General features: G+C 37.1%; 1 protein-coding gene across 1 annotated transcript in view; it reads right to left on the bottom strand.

Annotated features, from left to right (window-relative positions):
* Positions 1-22,032, bottom strand: part of shank3a (SH3 and multiple ankyrin repeat domains 3a) — a 259,295-nt gene that overhangs the window by 118,780 nt on the left and 118,483 nt on the right. Inside the window, exons 4-5 of the mRNA XM_034685684.1 lie at positions 7,348-7,551; positions 2,678-2,749 (exon numbers count right to left, since the gene is read on the bottom strand). Coding sequence (XP_034541575.1) covers positions 2,678-2,749; positions 7,348-7,551 — 276 coding nt within the window. The remainder of the gene's footprint in view (positions 1-2,677; positions 2,750-7,347; positions 7,552-22,032) is intronic.

The following is a 22,032-nucleotide window of genomic DNA, read 5'->3' as shown; positions in this document are numbered from 1 at the left end:
TGAGAGGCAGGTTATTATGTGGCATTATCACATAGAATGCAGCTGGGCAGAAACAGATCTAGCTTGAGAACTACCCATTATCTATGTCGTATCAATGTAGCACAGTAGCAGACAGCAGCACCTCAAGCCAGAATGGGTGGACATGAAACAATATTTGAAAGCATGACTCATCCTACTCATCACTGCTTTAGTGCATGTCTCTCATTCACGATTTCACAGTCTCTTTTGTTTTAACTCTGTTTTTATTGTGACACACAGTCTCTCTCTCTCTCTCCTCTCTCTCCTCTCTCTCTCTCTCTCTCTCTCTCTCTCCTCTCTCTCTCTCTCTCTCTCTCTCTCTTTCTCTCTGATGCTCTCTCTGTCTCCCTCTGTGTCTCTTTCATGCTCTCTCTCTCTCTCTCTCTCTCTTTCTCTGTCACTCTCTCTATTTCTATGCTCTCACTGAGGCACTTTCTGAAGAAGAGCTCTTGAATAAACAGCAGATGAACAAAACAGCAGTAAATCCAAAGTTTTCAAAGTACATTCTCTCGCTAGGAGATGATTTCAATGGCATTTTAAAAGTTACAGTCTGAAGAAAACTCAGTTTTTGCCTCTTTAATACCAATATTCAACATAAAGCGGAAAAGTTTCTCACAAGGAATTAGACCCTGACTGAAAAACAAAAAAAAACAGGCCACCTGTTAGCCCCATTTGTACAAAAGCATTGCCTGTGTGTGGTTTAATTCATTACATGGATGTAATGCAGCCCAACTAATGCTTTGGTTTAGAAAAAGTCATGTTTTTAGTGCCGCTATTCCTTAGTGCTCACAGACACACAGTATCTGCACTGAAATGGGGTTGGTTACTCATATTATGATAGCAATAGGATTAACAATACACTGTAATCAAATTCTCTCATGCAATGTGGAGCTCTCCACAAAGCTTAATCTCTACTACCCCGTGTAAATGTTCTCAGCAGCATTAGTAAATTAACTACAAAAAAGCACATCTAAGAACATTAGTCACACATAGAGGGTGATAGAGGCACACTTGTGGTATTCTTTAACACATTGTATACAGAAGACTCTGAAGTGATGTAGCAAGTTAAAACATTTTATGATAAAAACCACCCTGATAGAGAAACAAATTTATTGTCTCATTCATGAACTGGAGCTTTAAAGTTGGACCTTTGGATTGGACATATAAAGTGATGAATACAGCTGCCTCAAGACACAGAACACAACACATGGAAATACACAACTGACTCTGTTTTCTCTCTCCAGCTAAAGTTTCCTGTCCTTACCCCAACCTCAAATGCATTCAATTTACTCTGCTGTCATTTCCAACAATTGCTCCAAAATAAAATTCACACACACACACACATTTACAAGAAGACAAAACACAGAATCATGTGTCTGACCTGCCTCTCTTCACCTGTCCACTAGTTTTTCCAAATGAGTCGGATCTTGCACACTTTTGATACATAACTTCACATTAAATCATATTATATGTAGAGCCTAGCCAGCATACTCAATAGGGCCCCAGAGTGTTTATACGCGCAATAACCTAACTGTGCCAGCCTCTGTCCTATTCTGCAGCACTGGCTCTGTGTTTGTGACCACCTGTCTGGCCTGAATCACCATCTGCTGATGTGCAACTTTGGTTCTGTTTGCCCATGCACTGCCGTTTTTTGTTGTTATCTACAAGCCTGCCTATCTAAAAAATGAAGACTCTTTTTATTTAGAGGTGTCATTGCTTCTGCCTCTGTTCGTAGCCCATTAGAAATACACACAGGTCTGTTAGACCTTCTCTAACACCAGATTAAAATCAAATTTAAAACACACTTTGTCAAAGCTATAATGCAGAAGACAGCATAGCAAGTCCTGATGTTCCATCCATCCTTCTTTTGTATCAGTACTAGAGGTGTGAAAAAATATCGATACAGCAATATATCGCGATACTTTACTTTGACCTCTGATATAATATTGATATGTCAACTCTTAATATCGATTAAAAAAAAAAAAAAAAAACTTCATATTTTAGCCGAGTTGGAAGTAAAATACGACTTCAGTATTTCAAAAACAATAAAGTGGAAAATATTTTTTCAATAATAGTAATTTTGAGTAATATTGGGTGATTTACATACACCATCTCTATTTTTTTCTTAGTTGACTGTGTAGAAAATCGCAATATATCACAATATTGTGATATCGTGAAACTATCGTATCGTGACCCAAGTATCCTGATGCGTATCGTATTGTGAGGTTCTTGCCAATTCTCACCTCTAATCAGTACATGTCATTTCTGCTTAACTTTAAGACTAAAGAAGATTTATTTTGGTGCTCCACAAGCAAAAGTCCTAACCTTGTGCCTGTTCATTAAAATAATGCCACATCAGCACAGTACATATCCACTTTGTATCTGTGTGATGACTACAAGGTTGAATTGTGCGTGAGCAAATATTGTTAACATACAAAACTCATCAGGCTCTGGATGGCCCATAGAGAGCTTTCAGTGGCACAGCTATGAATCATCCAACCACTCCCAAGTACTGTAACCTTAATACTAGAGAACAAAACTTAACTCCTCCTGCACTTGCTGTAACCACATGAGCAATCCATGTTCTATGTACTGCTTAACCTCCATTCATTCAGTTTGGTGCACAGCTCTGTAAGGATGCATAACTGTTTGGTCTTACCTTTGTGTGGAGCTTAGATAACTGCTTTTCATCCAGGTGAGTTTGGGTGTAGACACGTCTTTTATAGCGGAACTGAAACACAAGAACAAACATAAGAGGCTTAGTACAGACTCACAAATGCTGCTCTGCTTCAATATGCTTTTTCTCTTTTTTATTTTAATCTTGTTTAAAGCCAAGTACACAGAGTGAAGCTCCAGCAGTGCAAAACTTAACTAAACACACCCACCTTATTCAAATTAAATGATCTGTATGGGCCAAAAGTTTAAATCCACATCACACAATGTTTAGCATGCTAGATTCAGATATGAGGATACTTGTTAAAACGTGTCCAATCAAAATTAATGTTAATTGATGTTAAAGACAGGCATTGATCCTTTAAAGATGCATTTACAATAAGGTCATTATTCTAGATGGGGCAAAGAAATGGAGATAAAAGTGAAAGGCTGAGTGACACCACCCTGGGATTAATTGTAAAACACTGAAGGAAAAAGCTGAAAAACCATGTAACTACATGCAGTCACAAAGCTGCCCAAGTTCTGCCTCCTTCACACCTTTTCTCACCTGGTTGAAGTCTTTTATGGCGGTCACCGGTGGATGACAGTGGTATTTCGTCCCTATTCAGATTTTTAATTTTTAAGATGGACATGTACTAAACTGTAATTATCTAATCGTATCTTGTGTTTTCATGGTAAAATGAATAATTTTGCTTAAGAAGGATATTATTTCTTTAAAAACAATATTGCAAAGAAATTATATTTAAGTCTTTGATTTTTGGAACAATACTGAGCCTTTATTGATTTTTACCGTAAGCACTCAAGTTATAATTTTGTAGGTACAAGTTATTAACCATGGCAAGCCAGGTAACACATAATATTTGAAGCGGTAGTGAACCCAGGCATAAACATTCACTTGTGGCTCCTACACACTTTTTATGCTGATAACAACAGAGGCATACTTGGGCTCTCACATCCACCTTCGTATTAGTTATGAACTAAAGAAAATACTTAAACACAGAAAGTAATATTTTAGCAAAGTGTGACGTTGAAACACCACGAAGATGAGTGTTGTAGCAACCTGGCTAGTAAAGTAACACATTGTGAGCCACAATTTCTCCACAGGAAATCCATATCATTGTGACATGTTTGATATTAGATTCAGAGCTTTTCTCAACATACTGCATGTGTGTGACTGTTTAAGTTTATGTACAGACTACTAATGGGATACCAAGATGGGGGGAGGGATACGAATTGTATTTATATATTTACTTTTCTTAGTTTATTATCAATGTCATCATGATTAATAATTGATTATTGTTGTTACTATTATAATTATACTTTTACCTATAATCTTTCTTAATTTTTTTAATTTGTCTTTTTCTTCTTCTTTTGTATTTATTATTATTATTATTATTATTATTATTATTATTATTATTTTTAATATTATTATTCTTTAGGTGTATATGACCCTTGACATGACTGAACCATCAATTATACTACATTTTGAAATGTCAAAGCCACTGTATAAAAAACAATCAACAATTGATCACAAAAAATAATAAAAAATACTGCATGTATAAATAGCTCTTTCACTTGGAAAAACTGCTTTAATAAAATGTATTTCAGCAGAGCGTATTATATATGAACACAGCATGGGGCACTTATGACCTCAAACAAACAGACAATGTACCAGTCTCAGTGTAGCGCTCATAAACATTATTACAAACAGCATCTACACAATAAAAAGAGCATATAACAGGCAAATTACAGCATTTGATGACAAATACTGACAGTTCAATCATTATAACTGTTGTATTCTCAAATCTCCTGCTTAGGTCATGTTGACTTCTGTTCTGCTTCCAAGTTTTGAGAAACTAAACTATGGTTGCTACGTGACTAACAAATTAAAAAAAAAAAATTTACATGGAGCAAAATGTTACTAATTGATGCCCTGCGTTTGTTTTTTTTGTTTTTTTTACAATTATGGTGTGTAAAAATGACACTGACTTTTTTTATGTTAAAAGAATGAGTCCACAATGATACATGTTGTGCAGTCTATGTGAAGAGTGAAATAAATGTCAAGTGAACTCACCGTGAGAAAAGTGAGTTATCAATTGTAGAAAAAAATATTAAGTGGTAATTATATAAGTAATTGCAAATTAATTTGTCACACAGCGTGAGCTCCCAAGACCAAGCTATGACAAATAGTGATTAATTGAATATTGGCTTTTCCTGATAGATACAAAAAAATGTGAGAAAGTAGCAGAGCAGTAACAGAAGTTCCTGACAATACAATAAGAAAATATGATTCTGTATACAGCTTTCAAAGTTTTCTAGCATTCCGTCTTTTTCCTATAAATTGCATCTTGGTGGAAAATATATCCACAGATTATTTACAGCTTAAGTATTAAGTGTAAATTACAAACCACTAAAATAGCTTTTCACAATTACAACTGCATAAATATACATGGAAATTCAGCTTTGCCAAATCAATATAGAAACTGGATTGATGTAATAAATAGAAAGAGAAAATGTGTGATATCTGTTTCTTCAGCGGCTAAATGAAAGAAAAAATGAAGGTGTATCAAATAGTTAATACTGGTGATTAGAAAGAAAAAGTAGTTCTCCCCTGATGACCACATATTGCCTATTTACACTCAGCATAAGAAAAGTTAAAAGTGATGAGAAGATAGTCAACTAACTTGTGTGTGCACATCTCTACCGATGTATACTTTTTGACATCAGGGTAAATCCAAGACTGAGCAGAGAGGCTTTGAGCTGCTGATCCAAACCTGTCAATCATCTCTACACCACAAGCCTCAGGGAATAGCTGCTCATCTATAGCACACAATGCTCTAACAGAACAGAGCAGATACTCCCACATACACACGGTTTGTTGACTCGAAGCATTTTTATATGTGTATTAAAAAGTATTAAATATGTTCGTTTGTCATGGTGTGTTGTTTCAAGTTTTGATTTCAATCAAAGATTAATGATGCTAAAAAGAATGTGCTTGATGTCTAATTCAAAGTAGATTAGGTTGTGAACAACTGATGCTGATTTTCAGATGAACTCTCTGAACACATATTTAAGGCTTTTGTGTTGTAAGAAATACGGTTCAATTAAATGCAAGTCGTCAATTTCACACCCCAGAAGTCTTTTTTAAGATTATCTAAGAAACATCCCTCTCTGATTCTCTGACAAATAATCAAGGATCCTCGAAAGATCCTTGAACCTGCAAATTTTCAAAAGTCCACTTTTAACAAGTAACTGCAGTAAATCCAATCTGAAATCAAAAGAGCCATGACAAGAAGGTAAGGAAGAAAAATAGGCATGTAATGTGAGAAGAGAAGAGAAGAGAAGGTAAGAGAACAGAAAAAAATGCCAAGCGAAAAAAGGTAACATAAAAACAAAGCTATCCTGACCCCACAATATGACTATACAGAGGATTTCAGAACTGTTGGTACTGCAAAATTGTACAATCATGAATGGAAAAAATCATGTCAGTATCCACTAATACTCCATCAAGGATTGACATTAAATTGAGTCCCAAGGGAAAAAGTAAATCTCTTTCACCCTCTTCATTTTATGACAAATCATAAAACTTGTGGAACACAAAGACAGCCAGTCAGAAAACTACATGACATCTTTATAACACTATCAGTACAAAAACACATTTTGTATGCCTCCCAGATCAGAAACGGTGATTGACAGGCACAACAATTATCTCTGAGAGATGACAGTCGCTGAAGACGACACGCTGTCATTGAGCGGTTTTATTGCTGCTTGGTTTGAATGACACATGGAGACAGAAAATACATACAGTATACTTTTCACTCAACAATGCAACCACTGATACCCATGGTGTGCACATGCATGAGGCCCTGTGATGTATACACACGTAAAGAAAGTTATGAAAGATTTCAGCTACTTGATAAAAACAATTTATGAAATGACTGACGACCCAAAACATGGACTGTGTGCTTGATCTATATCAGTGTTAATTTTGGAGGCTATTTTAGATTTAGTCTTAGTCTTAGTCTTTAGACGAAAATGCCTGTTAGTTTTAGTCACATTTTAGACTTTTCAGCCCTTTATAGTTTTAGTCTAGTTTTAGTCTAGTTTTAGTTGGCAGAAACTCAAAAATGTTAGTCTTTGATTTTTGCCAAAACATCTTCACTCTTTAAATAATTCATGTAGTCGATCAGATATCGGTAACAGGGTTATACAAAGTGTGCAAAGCTTGGGATCTTGATATCCTTTTACCCAAATATGTTGTAATGTAACAATAAACATTTTTTAAAGATGTTTCCCCAAAGTTTGTACATCTGTTCATTCTATTTCCCTTTCTCTGACCCTTGAATACTGATCTGGCAAAGCTGGATAATAACCCCTGTTTGCTCACGTCAGTCTTTTGGTTTTACTGAGCTTTATATATATCATAATTATTTCCATGAAATTTTGCAATAAATAACTTTTTATGACTGTGTATTCAGAAATGTAGAAGAGAGGTCACCCATGTGTGTTTTTTCCCTCACAGCTATGATCATTGTTTGTGGGAGGATTGCTATACATACAGAGAGGTTGTGTATTGTGCATTGGCATGCAACATTTCTTTTTCCACTTTTCTTATCACTCCTTCAAGCTTCATACATACACATGATCCATACCTACCTCCAGGTAAGGTACAGGAGCGACGGAGGGGAAGGGGTACTCCCTTAGCTGTCTCTCCTCATCTAGAAACTTGCCAGCCTTGCCGTTGTAAGCCGGCTGGAACAGGCCATAGTTGAGTACATCCTTCAGGCTCTGGTTGAGGGTACACAGGATCCGCTGCTTGGACAGCCAGATAGGAGCATCCACATTGAATTTCATACATTTCTGCAGAGAAGAGAGCAAAAGAGGGGAGAGGGTTTAGGACATGTAATTTTTCTACCTTCAAAAACTGCAATTTAGAAATGTAAAACTACCAGATTGAAGCATATGTTCTCATTTTAAGATTCAGGTGCTGAAAAATGTGTGCTTGAATATTAAGAAGGACCTTTTCATCAGAGAGGCATTTGTTTAACTTCTAATGCCATGCCCTGGGGGAAACGCTGGGCCTTTCATCATAATAAGCAATTCACAAAGGTATGATAGCATTTCACCACCATCCATTACTTTACACAAAGGTCATCTGAAAATCCAGTGCTAGTCACGATACTCTGGTAAACAAAACCATAATAAAGTAAAAAGCTTGCACAGAGACACTCTTCTAACAAAATGATTTCAGCCACAAAATGTTGAGTCTACATGTGAGTGTATATTATTCATTATTCATTCATTTGTTCACCAAAAACACTGTCTCCAGTCATCAATGTATCAGTTCACAGATATCGAGGCCCAAGGGGAATTTGTGGCAAACATAAACTAGTTGGTTAATTTCTGTGCTCTAATAAACATTTGACTGTAGCCCCATCTGAGTGGTGCTTCTTCTTTACACAAAAAAGGATGCTAAGAAATGAGATAAATGTTTGTTATTTGTTAACTGCACCTCTCTTAGTGGGTATATCATGCTGAATTTATCACCTAAATTAACATACTTTTTATTCCCCAGCCCGGCCAGAGTGTATAACACTGAGGTTAGAGTAACTGAGCTGAGCAATTCCCAATAGTTACCACATTGTGGAGCCTGAGCTGCAGATGACAGAGGGAAAGTGGGTGAGAGGAAGTGGGTGTGACCCACAAGTAATAAATCAATCAATGCTGGTTTCAATATCGATTCCAAATCACAACTGTATTCTGTTCTGCACTACCATGTTACTGACTGTTACTGACACTGACACTGACACACAGTACTTGAAAATAACACATCTACTCATAGCAACACTGTAAAACTGAACTCCTGTAAACAACAGACGCCCAGACACAGATGCAAAAACAGAGCTCTGACCTAAACGATATTGTATTTTATGCTTTTTGTGGTAGAAACATCAAGAAAACAATACAGTCATAGGACTAGATTAAGAAATATAGAATCCTGAAATTATTACAGGGTTTTATAGTGCTCTAGTCTTGAAAAGTTGCTAAAATAAACATGTGAGCACAACAAAAGGACACAGTGTTGCAGTGAGAGAAACAGGTGTTCAGTATTTAAGCAAGCCATGAAAATTAATATGATTGCTGACCTTATTGTAATAAATGAATATGAATAAATATATATATATAAATAAATAAATATGGCAAGCCGTTCAGGAAATAAATATATATTGAATGGAAGTCTGAATATATAGAATGAAAGTCTGAATATATTGAATGGAAGTCTGAACATATGGGATGAAAGTCTGAATATATGGAATGAAAGTCTGAATATATGGAATGAAAGTCTGAATATATTGAATGAAACTCAGAATATATTGAATGAAAGTCTGAATATATTAAATGAAGTCTGAATATATGGAATGAAATTTAAAATAAGTACTCTGAATACACCTCTTATGGTCGTATTGGGTCATTGTCATCAGAGACCTCAAATTTTATTTCTAAATATATTTTGAAATGTTAGATTTTAAACAGTTAAACTGAAAAACAGATTTGACTGAGTTTCTGAAGTCATTCTTGTGATGTACCAGATTCGATCTTTGCAAAACACCAACATCAAGCTCTCAGCCATGCCCAATCACTCAGATGTACACTCACCCTTAAACACAGGAACAGACATATACTCACATACTCACATGCAACTAAGGGGTCGTCTTTTTAAACATTATTCATACAGATTGGTCATTGTCAATAACACACAGTACAGAATACAGCCATGTGATCCAGCAGTGTAATTAATAAATAAATAAAGATCACCACAGACCTGTCTTTGATGCTAAGTGCAGGGAATGCTAGTATCATGTTCCAGACATGCTGACACGCTGAATTTAATAACTGATATAGTTACCCTGGTGAGCCTCATGTGTAAATATACAGTGTTTTACTTCATTTGAAAGTCACTGTTCTTTTCTGCTGTGTGGGATTGTTTCAGTTGATATAACATCAATCCATGCATTGACATAGCTTGTGCAGTGACCAGTGTGTGCACTGCATGTTCAAGAGCACAACTGAAGGTGAGAAGATACATGAGCTGGCCCGCGTCTGGTGTTTTAAAGTAGAAAGGCTGAAATCTGATGTGCAAACAGAACAGCTGAACGTGCGACTGGCTCTTCAAGGGGAATGAGGAGACACTGTGACTGGTCTGGTTCATGTCAGGCCCAAAACACACCTATGAATAATCAGGGGGACTTCATCCAACCTTTATGTGCCCTGCACCTCACTTAGCACTGCTTTACTAGCAAAGGTAATTAGACCCACCCTTATTTGCTTTGCAGCATGCGCTTTAAATGTGTTTTAGATCCTAAAAAAACCAAAAAATTAATTGAAATGAAATGGGTAAATTATATTTTTTCAGCAGGGATTTTTTTTTCACACAGTGGTATCAGAAGTGCTACTGGAATAATCAATCTTACTGTAAAAAAAAAGCTTTGACAGTATACTCCTTGAGGCAGGAAGGAAGATAATGCTTGGAGTTTATAGAGTTAGCAGGTCATGTTTTCATTTAGACTTTGCTGATTTTTGATAAGTTCTACAGTAGATTTTTCAGTGCATAAATCTCTGAAGAAAACTGAGCATTGGAGATGTAGTCAGGCCATAAAATCTGAACTCCGCCTAAAAAAATCCTCCCTGTCTAAAAAAAAAGCCTGTACTGTTTATTGAACTTCATAAACTTTCTGATTCCTTGTCACTCCTTTGGGAGGCTGTATCTGAGCTGGTTTCATTGCACTGGAAAATATATACATTTGCCAATACAACGCAAAGAACTGCTGCAAAGATACTGCCGAAAGCTACTGAAGGAAAGAAAATTTGTGATAATATCTTAATATCAGAAGCCTGTCAGTTAATTATCTTTCCTCAAACTACTTTGGCGAGACAAAATGATCGACACACAAGCTGCAGCGCAAACTGTGCTCTGATGAACAGACATATATATCATCAGGATTCTGATAAAGTTCTTGTTTTATGCCACTACCACACTTCCATTTTAGTTGTCTCTCTGAATATCATTTATATCGTTGTAAGCAATTTCCTCACATCTGTGTTGTGGGATCAATACACTAATACGCAGAGCTTCAGCATAATGCAAATAATACTGAGTTTTAATTTTCATTTTAAAGACACCATGGGCAGCAAAATCTCCAAAATCCAGCACACAGCTGACTGCTTTTCTAAACTGCTGTCACTCTCTGTCTTCAAAGCCTGGATAAAACAAGAGATAGGAGGATGTTTTTGTCTCCAACATAACAAAAACTTACATGAAACAGAACTTTGAAAAATTGCACTCTGAGGTAGGTTATCCTTTTCATTACACTGGGAGAAGATGGAGAGATAGAAGGACTAGATGTTTAAGATTAAGAAGTCCATTTGGGACGGTCTTGTCAAAACAGGGAGATCTTACAAGCAATGCAAAACCACAGAGCGATGATATGGTTAACACGTGGTAACATCTTTAAAAGCTGCTTCCAAAAGTAAAGTCACAAACACACTTGGTTACGACAAAACGTCCTTGTATGTTATTGGCCTTGAGAGACATGAAACTAAATTTTTAAAAGTCAGAGCGAGCAAAGTGACTTTTAAAAGACACTGTAATTACGGAAAAGGAAACCTGATATATACTGTACATAAAAATTAATAGGGTGCTTACTTGTCACAGCCTACTCTACAAAGATTAAAAGGAAAGCTCCTTTAGGCAGACATTATCTCTACTTAAATACTGGCTTTAAACAAAATTCTTGACCTCAAGGATTTGTGTAGAGCCTGGGAACTGACAACAAGGTATTAGCGAGGAAAATACATGCCACATAGGGAATACCACACTTTCAAAATTAAAACAATATTGAAATAGGAAAATAATAGGTTCCATGATACTATGAAACATCTGCTTGGTGTACAGGGCTTTGCGATCAAGTAAGCAGCAATGAATATGCAATGTCCAGTTGGAACTTCTGGATAAAGCAGTAAGCTACAATTAATGAACCACATCAGATTAGAATATTTTAAAAAGCTTCTGCGTCCTCTCCTGACAATCACTGCAAGTGGACTTTTAGGCTCTTCAAACTTTAAACACAGCCTGACATAGTTAGTCTAGGATGACTTCTCTTTCAGCTTCTAATAAAGCACAGTTGCACAGATTGAGCTAGGCACAGTTCAGCTCATCAGGATACATAATGACTGAAATAAGGAAAGGATCAAAGAGCTTTTTGTAGTACAGAGAAGAGACTTTGGACTTTTGGAGTTTGCCTATGAGTCAAACACCCTGCTTTAATGTGGAGATATCATACAAGAAGATGAGTGATTGGTGTCATCTTTTATCATGTATACTACAACATATGAATCTAAACATTTCAAGTATGAATTCTAAAACAGAATGTTATCAAACTCATATAAACTTACCATTTATCCTATACTACACATTTTTAGTCACTCTGTTATGCAAAACATGCTTTATTTTAGTTTTCGAGGTGGCAGAACAAGATGTACATTTATGTAAGAGTGGGTCCTTGAGTATGTGTGCTCTGCTTGTCCTTGTGAATCTGTGTTTCACTGTCTCCATGTCTTTGTATCTACAAGATGAGCTTTCTTGAACCCACTTCAAAGATACATTATATATGTTATTTCGTATTCTCTGTGGTAAGCTAATTAAAGTGCCCCTCATCACAGTTTCTTCAGTTAAAATTACTATTTTGTTGGGACTCTTGGACAAGTTACACCTAATTACAATATACAAAAGATAAATTGGCACCAGTGGCGATAAAGAAACAGCCCTATCTAAGTTTTCACAGTGTGGCCCCAGTCCTCATTGTTTTCCAGTCTCTTGCGCCCACCTCTACTAACTAAATAGTCAACACTCAGAGAATCGACTCTTAAAAAATACATAGTTTTGGTATTATCTTAGAGGAGCAGGTCTTAAGACTAAGAGGGATTGGTAAAGAATGGCAAAGAGAACATTGAATAATTCTGTTTTCTGATGCTAATACAACAATAAAAATACTTATAAATTCTGCCAATAAGTTGCTCACCATTTACACAGTAAACCTTCAAAGACTTTACAGATTATCGATGAATGAGTTCATATGAGTGGAGTACAAACCCTAATTCTAAAAAATATGTTAATAAAAACAGAATTTGATTGTTTGCAAATCATTTAAAGCCTGTATTTAATTTAAAAATGTTATTGTTTTATGAAAAATATGCTCTGTGTGTTGCATCAACTATTCTTTTAACGACACTCTGTGACGATTGGGAACCGGGAAGATTATTTTCTGGAGTTTTGAGACTGAAATCTTGTCCTATTCCTGCCTGGTATACAACAGTTCAGGATCTCATTTTGTCCTATTTGTGATTTCAAGATGCGCAAACTGTTTTCAGTAGGTGATAGATCTAGACTGCAGGCAGGCAAGTTTTTCACCTAGACTCTTCTACTACAGAGACATGTTGTTGAAATACGTGCAGAAAGTGGTTTCGCAATGTCTTAATGAGATATGCAAGGTCTTCTCTGAAAAGGCATTGGCTGGATTGCTGCATATGTTGCTACAAAACCTGTATATATTACTTAGCATCAATGGTGCCTTCCCAGATGTGTAAAGGTCCATGTCACAGGCACTAATGCATACCCAAACCATCACAGATGCTGACTTTTGAACTATGTGCTGACAACAAGCCAGATGGTTCCCCCCTCTTTAAAGTGAAGGACACTGCACCCATGATTTCCAAAAAGAAAGTCACATTTTGATTCATTAGACCTCAGGACAGTCTTACAATTTGCCACAGTCCATCTTAAATGGGCCTGGGCCCAAATAAGTTCACACTAACTAGGGATGTTATCATTGATCAAGCATTGGTTAATTGATTAAGAACTTACTTGAACTCACATTTTTTGTTGTTTTTGTAACATTTCTTGCAATATTGCTCTGCACTACCCCCCCCCCCCCCCCTTTTCTATCTGTTTTCAATGTTTCACAGTTTAGCTACACATACACTAAGGACAACCCACTCACACACAAACTTTTATAGGAATGGACATTTCTCTTACTGTTTTGCCATGGTTCATTCGTACCACTGAAAACAGGAGTCTTAAAAACAATATTATTTATCATAGAAGACTTTGAATCGATCTCTCTTTTTCCCCAGTTGTGCCTTTACACTGCATTGCAGAGCTGGTGAGATTGAATATACAGCATAACAGTAGAAGCATGAGAGACAAGAAAGAGTGCATGCAATGAAGAAGAAAACAAACTAAGTGACTGACTTAAAGTGAGAGAAAGCAGAAAAGTGAAAAATGCCAATAGGACAGTTTACAATTATTGACGACGTGCAGTTGTTTATTCATGTGTTTGTGTGCCTGCCTGCCAGTTTATCAAAGGGCTCTGCTTGGAAGCTGCAGTCACAGAAACACTCACAAAGCAGTAGGTGGTAACAATTTAAGATACTGCTATTAAATATCTTTTCTCCAAAAATACATCTCCACTCCTTAATTTCTTGTAAACGTTTTTCAGACTCCAGTACTAAAAGATTCATACAGAGAAGAGGCATAATATTCTCATCTCCACTTAAAATGCAATTACAGTTTTAATCATCACAATTCTTTTATCCAATATCTTTTTTGTTTTAATAATTAAATCAGGAAACATGTGTTTATTTTGGGTCCACTCCCTTGAAACAGGTTTTCATGAGCGACTTCCTAGATTCAGTAAACCTGATGGACAGGCCCTTCACAGCTCAAACAGGAAGCCAGTAGCTGGTATGCATCCAGATTCCTTGGCACTGACCCCATAAGTTATAAAACTAGTTGCCCACAAGTAGCTTAAGGCAGCAGTCAAGCTCTTTCCAACACCTGAAGTAGAACATAAAATACCCTGAGCAGTGTGCTTGTCTGGATGTTAGATACCAAGACAGGACTAGAAATCAGGAAGTAGGGCTTTTAGTTTTTACACTTGGACAGAACACAACTGACCAGGGACGCATTTCAACTACTTATACCTGAGCCTGTCTTAAACTAGTGCTTCATCGTAACTTATTACCTGGCTTTCTCACTAATTACCTTGCTGTGTTAAATACTTGATTCTGATTGGTTAAAAAACCCATAGCAACAGTTCTTAATTCTAAATAGCAAAGGCAACAATAGGTACAACCCCATCACACAAGTCAAATATATCAAATCAATCGTCAGAAAAGCGTTAGGGAAAATTCTGAATACTATTTATGATTTCACCACTCCTGTTGACAATGGCACAAATACTTTCTGAAAGCATCGGTAGAAAACATGAAGGACATTTTTAATAGTACTTTGAATCAAGTTGGAGAGTACAAAACTTTAGATAAATGGTTGATGGATAACCAGTCAGTAGCAGAGAAAAGAAGACAAGAAGTGGTAAAAGTTACCAGGGGGAAGACCTCATATAGGTGTCGTTGTTATTTTCTCCATCTATCTAGAATGCTGTTAATCAAAATGTGAAGTTTAATGTCATATATAACAGTGAAGCAGACTAATACTTAGTGTCAACGTGTTAGTATGTTTAGCTGGGGTCATGGGATTAAGGTAAGAAGTGGGATAATGTATAGTTATCCAGTGGTTATCCATACAATCCAGTTAGGGTGAGACAAAAGGGATTTTATTTCACACAACTGTACATTATTCCTTACATATTGTATTTAGATGTTTTTGTTTACATTATGAATGAAATGCTTCTGTTACCAAGCCTTTAGAAAAGGATAGACTACCATAAAACGCCAAATAAAAGCTGATCTTAATTAAACACAGAGTCTCTTTCACTATCAGGGTGTGGCTGCACATTTTGACAAATGAACACTAGTCTACTATACATTAGTCCAATTGCTTATCTTGATGTTAGTGCAACTATGAACCTGTTTTTCACTTATCAAACACTTCACTTCACATTAACTGGTCACTATGGCAGCACAGAGAAAAAAACAGGACCTTGATACTGCAAGACTGTCAGTTTGCACAACAAAATCCAGAGGGGGAGCACCAGCAGGAAAACAAGAGGATATATGAGGCTGAACTTTGTCTCCTGTTCAAGGAAGACTGTGGAAAAAGCCAGACTGTGTAATGGTGTGAGGACGAGGATTGACAACCAGCTGGAGCATAATACACATGAGTCGGTCCACAGTACGCAAGCAGAGCAACAAGTCGGATCAGTGTCTCCCACACGTTGATTAGGAGGAAGGATGTAGAAATTTACACCATAGTGAGTGACAGGAGTGACGGTGATGACTCTGCTGCTTGTGGTGGCTTAAAAGTCTCTCTCTCTCTCTCTCTCTCTCTCTCTCTCTCTCTCTCTCTCTCTCTCTCTCTCTCTCTCTCTCTCTCTCTCTCTCTCTCTCTCTCTCTCTCTTTCATATAAGGCAGCAGGCTGGAATAGATGCTGTCTCTTGTTACTCAATTTCTAATTTAGTGCACATCTAAATATTCTTGTCTGTCTAAATCTAGGATTATGTTTTCCCATCTGGGCTGCCATAAGTTTTGGTTATTCTAATTTGAAGTTTTGAATAATTAAGAATAATTCCAAGCCTGTCCTTTATATATGCTTGTCCCATATTGAGGTGAGTTTATAGATCTCAACTGCCAGTTGTTTTAGGATTTAAGTGTACCATTTTCAAGGTGTGATGGTTTCCACACATTATATAAATTACAAGGATGATTGTGTTGAATAGTATGAAGCTGCATGTTGTCAGATGTGCAAGATTTGACAATAATTAAAAAGAGATCATTCAAAGACACAAATGCATCAGAAACCTAATTGGAATGAACAGTCACATAACAGAAGAGCTTAAATGTGTTTCCTTAAAGTTGATTTAATTTAACACTCACTGCCAAATGTTGTTTACAATGTAAACAACTTGACAGATGAGGTTAGCGGTAAGAGGAGTGTCAGAATGAGGGTGCAGCTGCTTTTCTCACATTTTCAGCTTGATGCTGTAAGTCGTCATGTAAATGCAGCAATAACTGGAAATACAGTCAGGAAAACAAAGCAGAAACTGAGAAATAATTTTCAAAGCCCAATATTTGGACTTTTCAAAGAAGGGAAATTACAGGTGTAAAAAAATAACCTGAAGGATGGCTCCACTTAATTAAATAAGCCATACCGAGTAAGCAAGCTTGCATAATACCAGAGCAGTGAAACTGGTTCAGCAGAGTGCAGCCATCATCAATGCTATTACTTCCACCTGTGCTTTTTATGCCCTGAGTCAAAACATCAATGATTAGGGTTGATTTAACCAGAAACATCTGTATTTATTTACAAACCTCCTTATTAGCAGAATCCAAACAAATTAATTCAACGCTTTGATTTTCATGGAGCCACATCAGAGTCAAAATTTGATCAACTGGTTCAAGCTGGTTAACAATACTTTATGTTATTCATTTCCATTACTTAATCAGCTCAAAGGTAGTGGATAGCTGCAGTAATGGTGCTGCATCATGCTGCCAGATTACCAAACATTGCTTAGTGATGGTTGCTATGGACTGATGCCTTAAAACACATTAATGCATGTGAGTAAACACATGTGCATGTGTGTGTTACTCTGTGTAAATCCCCAATGAAATGTCCAGTGAGTGATATCCTTTCTAGCATGTCATGTTCAACCATGTGGAACTACATTTTCCAAATATGACACAGAGATCTTGACCCTGTATTAACAGAGCGGAACAACACCACAACCAATGCAAGAAGAAGACGGACACTATGGGGGAATTCAACAAATGTTGAGATGTAACAGCTGGTTCTTCTTTTGATAATTGTTGAGTACTAATGTTTCATAAGTGTTTTATAAGGCATTATCTATGCAAACATAACACGGGCAGTTACTTTAAAGCTTCAGCTTCAGAGGTTTCAGCCTCGCAGATGTGCTAATGTGAGAAATCACTTTTCTTTTCAAAATCTGACCCAAAAATCATGAAGGGAACATCGGTCTGCAGCTCTCACTCCTGGTCCAGTTAACTCTGACCGAATGTTAATATTATATACGCTTACTTCTACAACACTATATACTGTACCTGGTTTCCTACTTTGTTTACCTTTTATTGGATATTGTTGCTACACCTCATGTTTAGTCTGAAGGTTTGCTTCACTACCAAATAATGTTGCATCATTTATTATTTCAGTTTTGCACTAGAGGCAGAAAACCCCATTTTAGCTCCTCTGTGAACTGTACAGCACTGTATACAAGTGAACACAATGAAGCCTGTTATCTTACCCTTCCTAGCTAAAATGTGATAGTAAATCAGATATTTGAGATGATCTTGGATTCTAGGAACTGGAATGAATGTACATTTTTCCCACTTTTTCACATTTCATAAGCTGTAAAGTAACCCTAATGGAAATATCTGTTTGTATTATATTTTCATTCTATTTAATTCATCATATACCCAATAGCGCTAAGGTTGCATGTCCTTGTAACAAGTTAGGGATAGCTGCTTTTGATGTAGAAACGTATAATGACCAGAAAACGCTTGAACTCCACATGGTGCAATGAAAGAATCACAGAAATTCAGCCTTGGTGCTGTGACACTGAAATGATCTTGGAAGAGAATAAAAATAAAAGCTAAGGAGAGCTGGAGGGGCTTTTTCACTTCAGATAAGAGTATATCAGAGCAGGAGAAGCAGATACAGCAGCAGGCATCTGTTTCAGTGGAGAGAGGGCCAAGTGGGGTGTTTTACTACACTGCAGAGACACGGCTGGTCACGACATTTAAGCTCAAATTTCTCATAAGAAATGCTGAATCAAATTCTTCTGCCAACTTTCATGGGTGGGTTGTGTTCCTGTTTATAAATGTCCTTCCATGTCTGAGCCACTAAATTCACTGACTGAAAACAGACACCCAGGGATAAGGACACTTCTCTCTTCAGACTCTCTCTTGCCTTCACACTATTTCATCAAATGCCAAGCTCTGATCTTTTGTCTGCTTAAATTAGTGACATACATGAAGGGTGACAGACAAACTCTAGGTCACACTTGTCTTGCATGATGGTACAATGAACAGAGGGAGTGTGAAGAAAGGGAGAGAAGGCATGTTTCACTTTATCACTGGACTAGTTTGACAAAAGCTACACATGGATTGGCTCATAGGTTACTTAGATAACTAGGTTTTAATGTCTTGGTCTGTCTATATGCTTCTAATTACCATAGATTAATTAAATTCTTTCTATTATTATACAGAATAATCATCTGTATAGGTAGAGGATGCAGTACAGTGATATTTCTCATTGGTTTGTCAGCTCATTTCAAAACAATGATTGAACAAAATGAACATTATGCAGTTTGGGAGAAGACTTCAAACTATGACTAAGAAAAACAAGTAATTACAAAAATACAAGGTTGATAACACAAGTTAGAAATGTGCTTTTTTTTTTAAATCAGACCCCCCGCTGACCATTGTGAAAGCAGCTGTGAGGCATTTATGCAACTGCTTACCTCTGTAGACCTAGAGGCAAAAATTACATCTTTTACATAATGTATGAAAACACTACATGATATGACTGAAACCTTGCTATTGTTAAAGGTCAGCTGTGCTTATCTACTTGGTTGACTTCACAGGTATGCATCCAAAGATGAGACGCAAGGAACTTTAACAGGTGGAAAACATATATAAAACATAATTATAAAATAGAAATGTAAAAAAAGTTCTTGACAAGACACACAACTAATTAAGAAGCCTGGCCTGCAGTCCTGAACATAATTAGTACTTTGTCCTCAGTTTTGTAATAACAAATAAATTATGCACACATTACACAGAGAATTTCTATTTTGGGGGGGGGTTGTGCCTTTATGATAGGACAGCTGAAGAGAGACAAGGAAATGTGGGGAGCAGAGAGAGGGGAAGACATGAAGGCGGCCAGGAGTCAAACCGGTAACCTCTGCGACGAGGACTATAGCCTCTGTATGCAGGGCGCTTAGACCGCTAGGCCACAAGCAAATTCAAACAAGGTACCTTTGCAGGCTGAGGGGTTTTGTTTGAGTAGAAAAAAAGAAAGAAAATACAAGCCTGTGTGAACAAAAGTTCAAAAAAGTTGAAACAGGTCAACTAAGTTGAAACAAACAAGCACACACATTACATCATTCCACATCTGAATTCAAAACACGGTCCAAAAGTGCCGCACTAATTACCATGCATTGTTTGTGTGCAGTTGTTCATGATTATGCAAGCAGGGATGATGCATGAAGCATGGAGCAGGACATGACTATCGTATCTCTGAAGGCACAGATGGCATCCAGTCACAATAAGAAGAGACAGGACATTGTTGTTGCCTTTTAGCAAATAGTGATGCATTGACACAGAGGAGAAAGAAGGGTGAAGCATAGTGGTGAAGTGAACTGAAAGAAGAAGAGAGAGGTGCTGAGATGATGGAGTGTAATGACTCTCACACAGCCCTGTCTCCATCTCCCAAGACCTCTGGCTGTCGCTGCCCAGATGACATATGCACTAATTAACAGTGCAGAGCCTCCTACTGGATGTGGGAAGAGCTAAGAGGCATAACCAATGCCCCAAAGGCATTACACAGATCACTAGTATAGCAAACGTGTGTTTGTTTTCTTGTTCCCTGGATCATACAGTGGATGAGTACAGAAAAGAGCCAAGCCACCATATTGCAAACTATTGTTTTGTACCTTTGCATGCCCAGTATGAGTGCAATTAGCTATGGACAAGTTTGGTTTTGATTGACAGGCCAACTAAATGAACTGCCCTTGTATTTCCTCTCTCTCTGGATCTGTTTGGCCACAGTCCAAGATGATAACAGTTGTGTTTGTTTCTCTTCCTCAATCCGATGATCCAGCAGGAGTAGACAAAGCAACAGCAATACAAACTTATTTTATTTCATCTTTCATTCTTCCATATTTTAGAGCACAGTTGAAGCAGCAATTAAAAATAGATGTGCAGCAATAGGTAGCACATGTTAGTGCCTGATATGTAAATGACTTGCTCTCCATCGCCACATACTGCCTGCAAAACAGAGTATGTTTATCTCCGTCTATTTTTGTTTACAAGATGTTACAAAACCATTTTAAAAACACTATCTTCATAAAGCATCTAAATGTGACTCTGTGTATCAACAGTCATAGCCAGTTTCCTATTCAGCATCTACATAAAAAAGAGTGATCAAATGGTCAATCTGCCTACTCCTCAGGTCTGTGGATGACAATTAGACAGTCCACAACCTTAACTGCTTTTAAATCCTCACTAAAATGTATAAGAAGGCATTTCTCCAGCCCTAATTCTTGAATTTGCTCTGTATTCAGATGTCTTGTTTTGTTTCTGTCTTTTTTCTTCCCCCTGTTTGCACCGTTTTTTATGCTTTGTAATCCTCTGCTTTTTTGTTGTGAAGCACTTTGTAACCTTGTTAAGAAAAGTGCTATATAAATACAGTTTATTATTATTATTGATAAAAAAAAAAGCCACAACATTAGCCTTAAGAATAGAATAGATAGATGTTTATTGTCCATCAGGGTAGCAATTTGTCTTCAGCTCTCCTGATACATAGTGTGCGCACAAGAACATTCACGCAATCACAATCAAACAGGACAGCACAATTACACATTAAAAACACTACATTTTATCTCAGGGATTCGATCCCATCAGTTGTTTTGTAAGGTTGAGAATTTTTATTGCACCTGGGATAAATGACTTCTTGAACACATTTTTAGTTACCAGAGGGACTCTATAGCGCCTCCCTCAGTCCAGATGCTCAAACTGACAGAGGAGAGGATGGGCTGTAAATATTTAGCAATCAGCAATTACCTAACACACTTTTTGGAAAAGCACCACAGTGAAACAGAAGACCAACACCACATGCTTTACAACTCAACATCACAGGCATCAGACTCAACATTTCATCCACTGTGATACAGGAGAGCTTGCATGCAATTTAGAGAGCAAAAAGATATGTGAGGTGCACACGCAAGATATAACTCATAGAATATTCATCCACAACAGCCTGACCTTTGACCAAGGTCCCTCAGCTGTTAGTAAGAGGTTTCATCCTATTTTATGTTGTGCCTAAAACCTCTGAAAAAGAATGTATGATGGTACTGAAGAAGAATGAACTTGTGTTTTAGTTCATGGTGCAGTCAATTACTTTCTTGACCCTCAGGGAACGCTAACCAAAATAAAATTCTCAGTGGTACAACAGGGACTTGTCTCACAAATTTCTTATGGCGACAAATAAGAGCCAAATAGCAAAAGTCAGGCCCAGTTTGGGGCTGTGTAATTAAGAGCACACTACTCCACAGACATATTTGTTAGGTGTTTACTGATGTGTCACT

This window comes from Notolabrus celidotus, chromosome 6 (genome assembly GCF_009762535.1).
Source record: "Notolabrus celidotus isolate fNotCel1 chromosome 6, fNotCel1.pri, whole genome shotgun sequence".
Classification (NCBI taxonomy): domain Eukaryota; kingdom Metazoa; phylum Chordata; class Actinopteri; order Labriformes; family Labridae; genus Notolabrus; species Notolabrus celidotus.
Note: the sequence above shows the minus strand (reverse complement) of the source record. Positions and strands in the feature narration are given on the sequence as shown.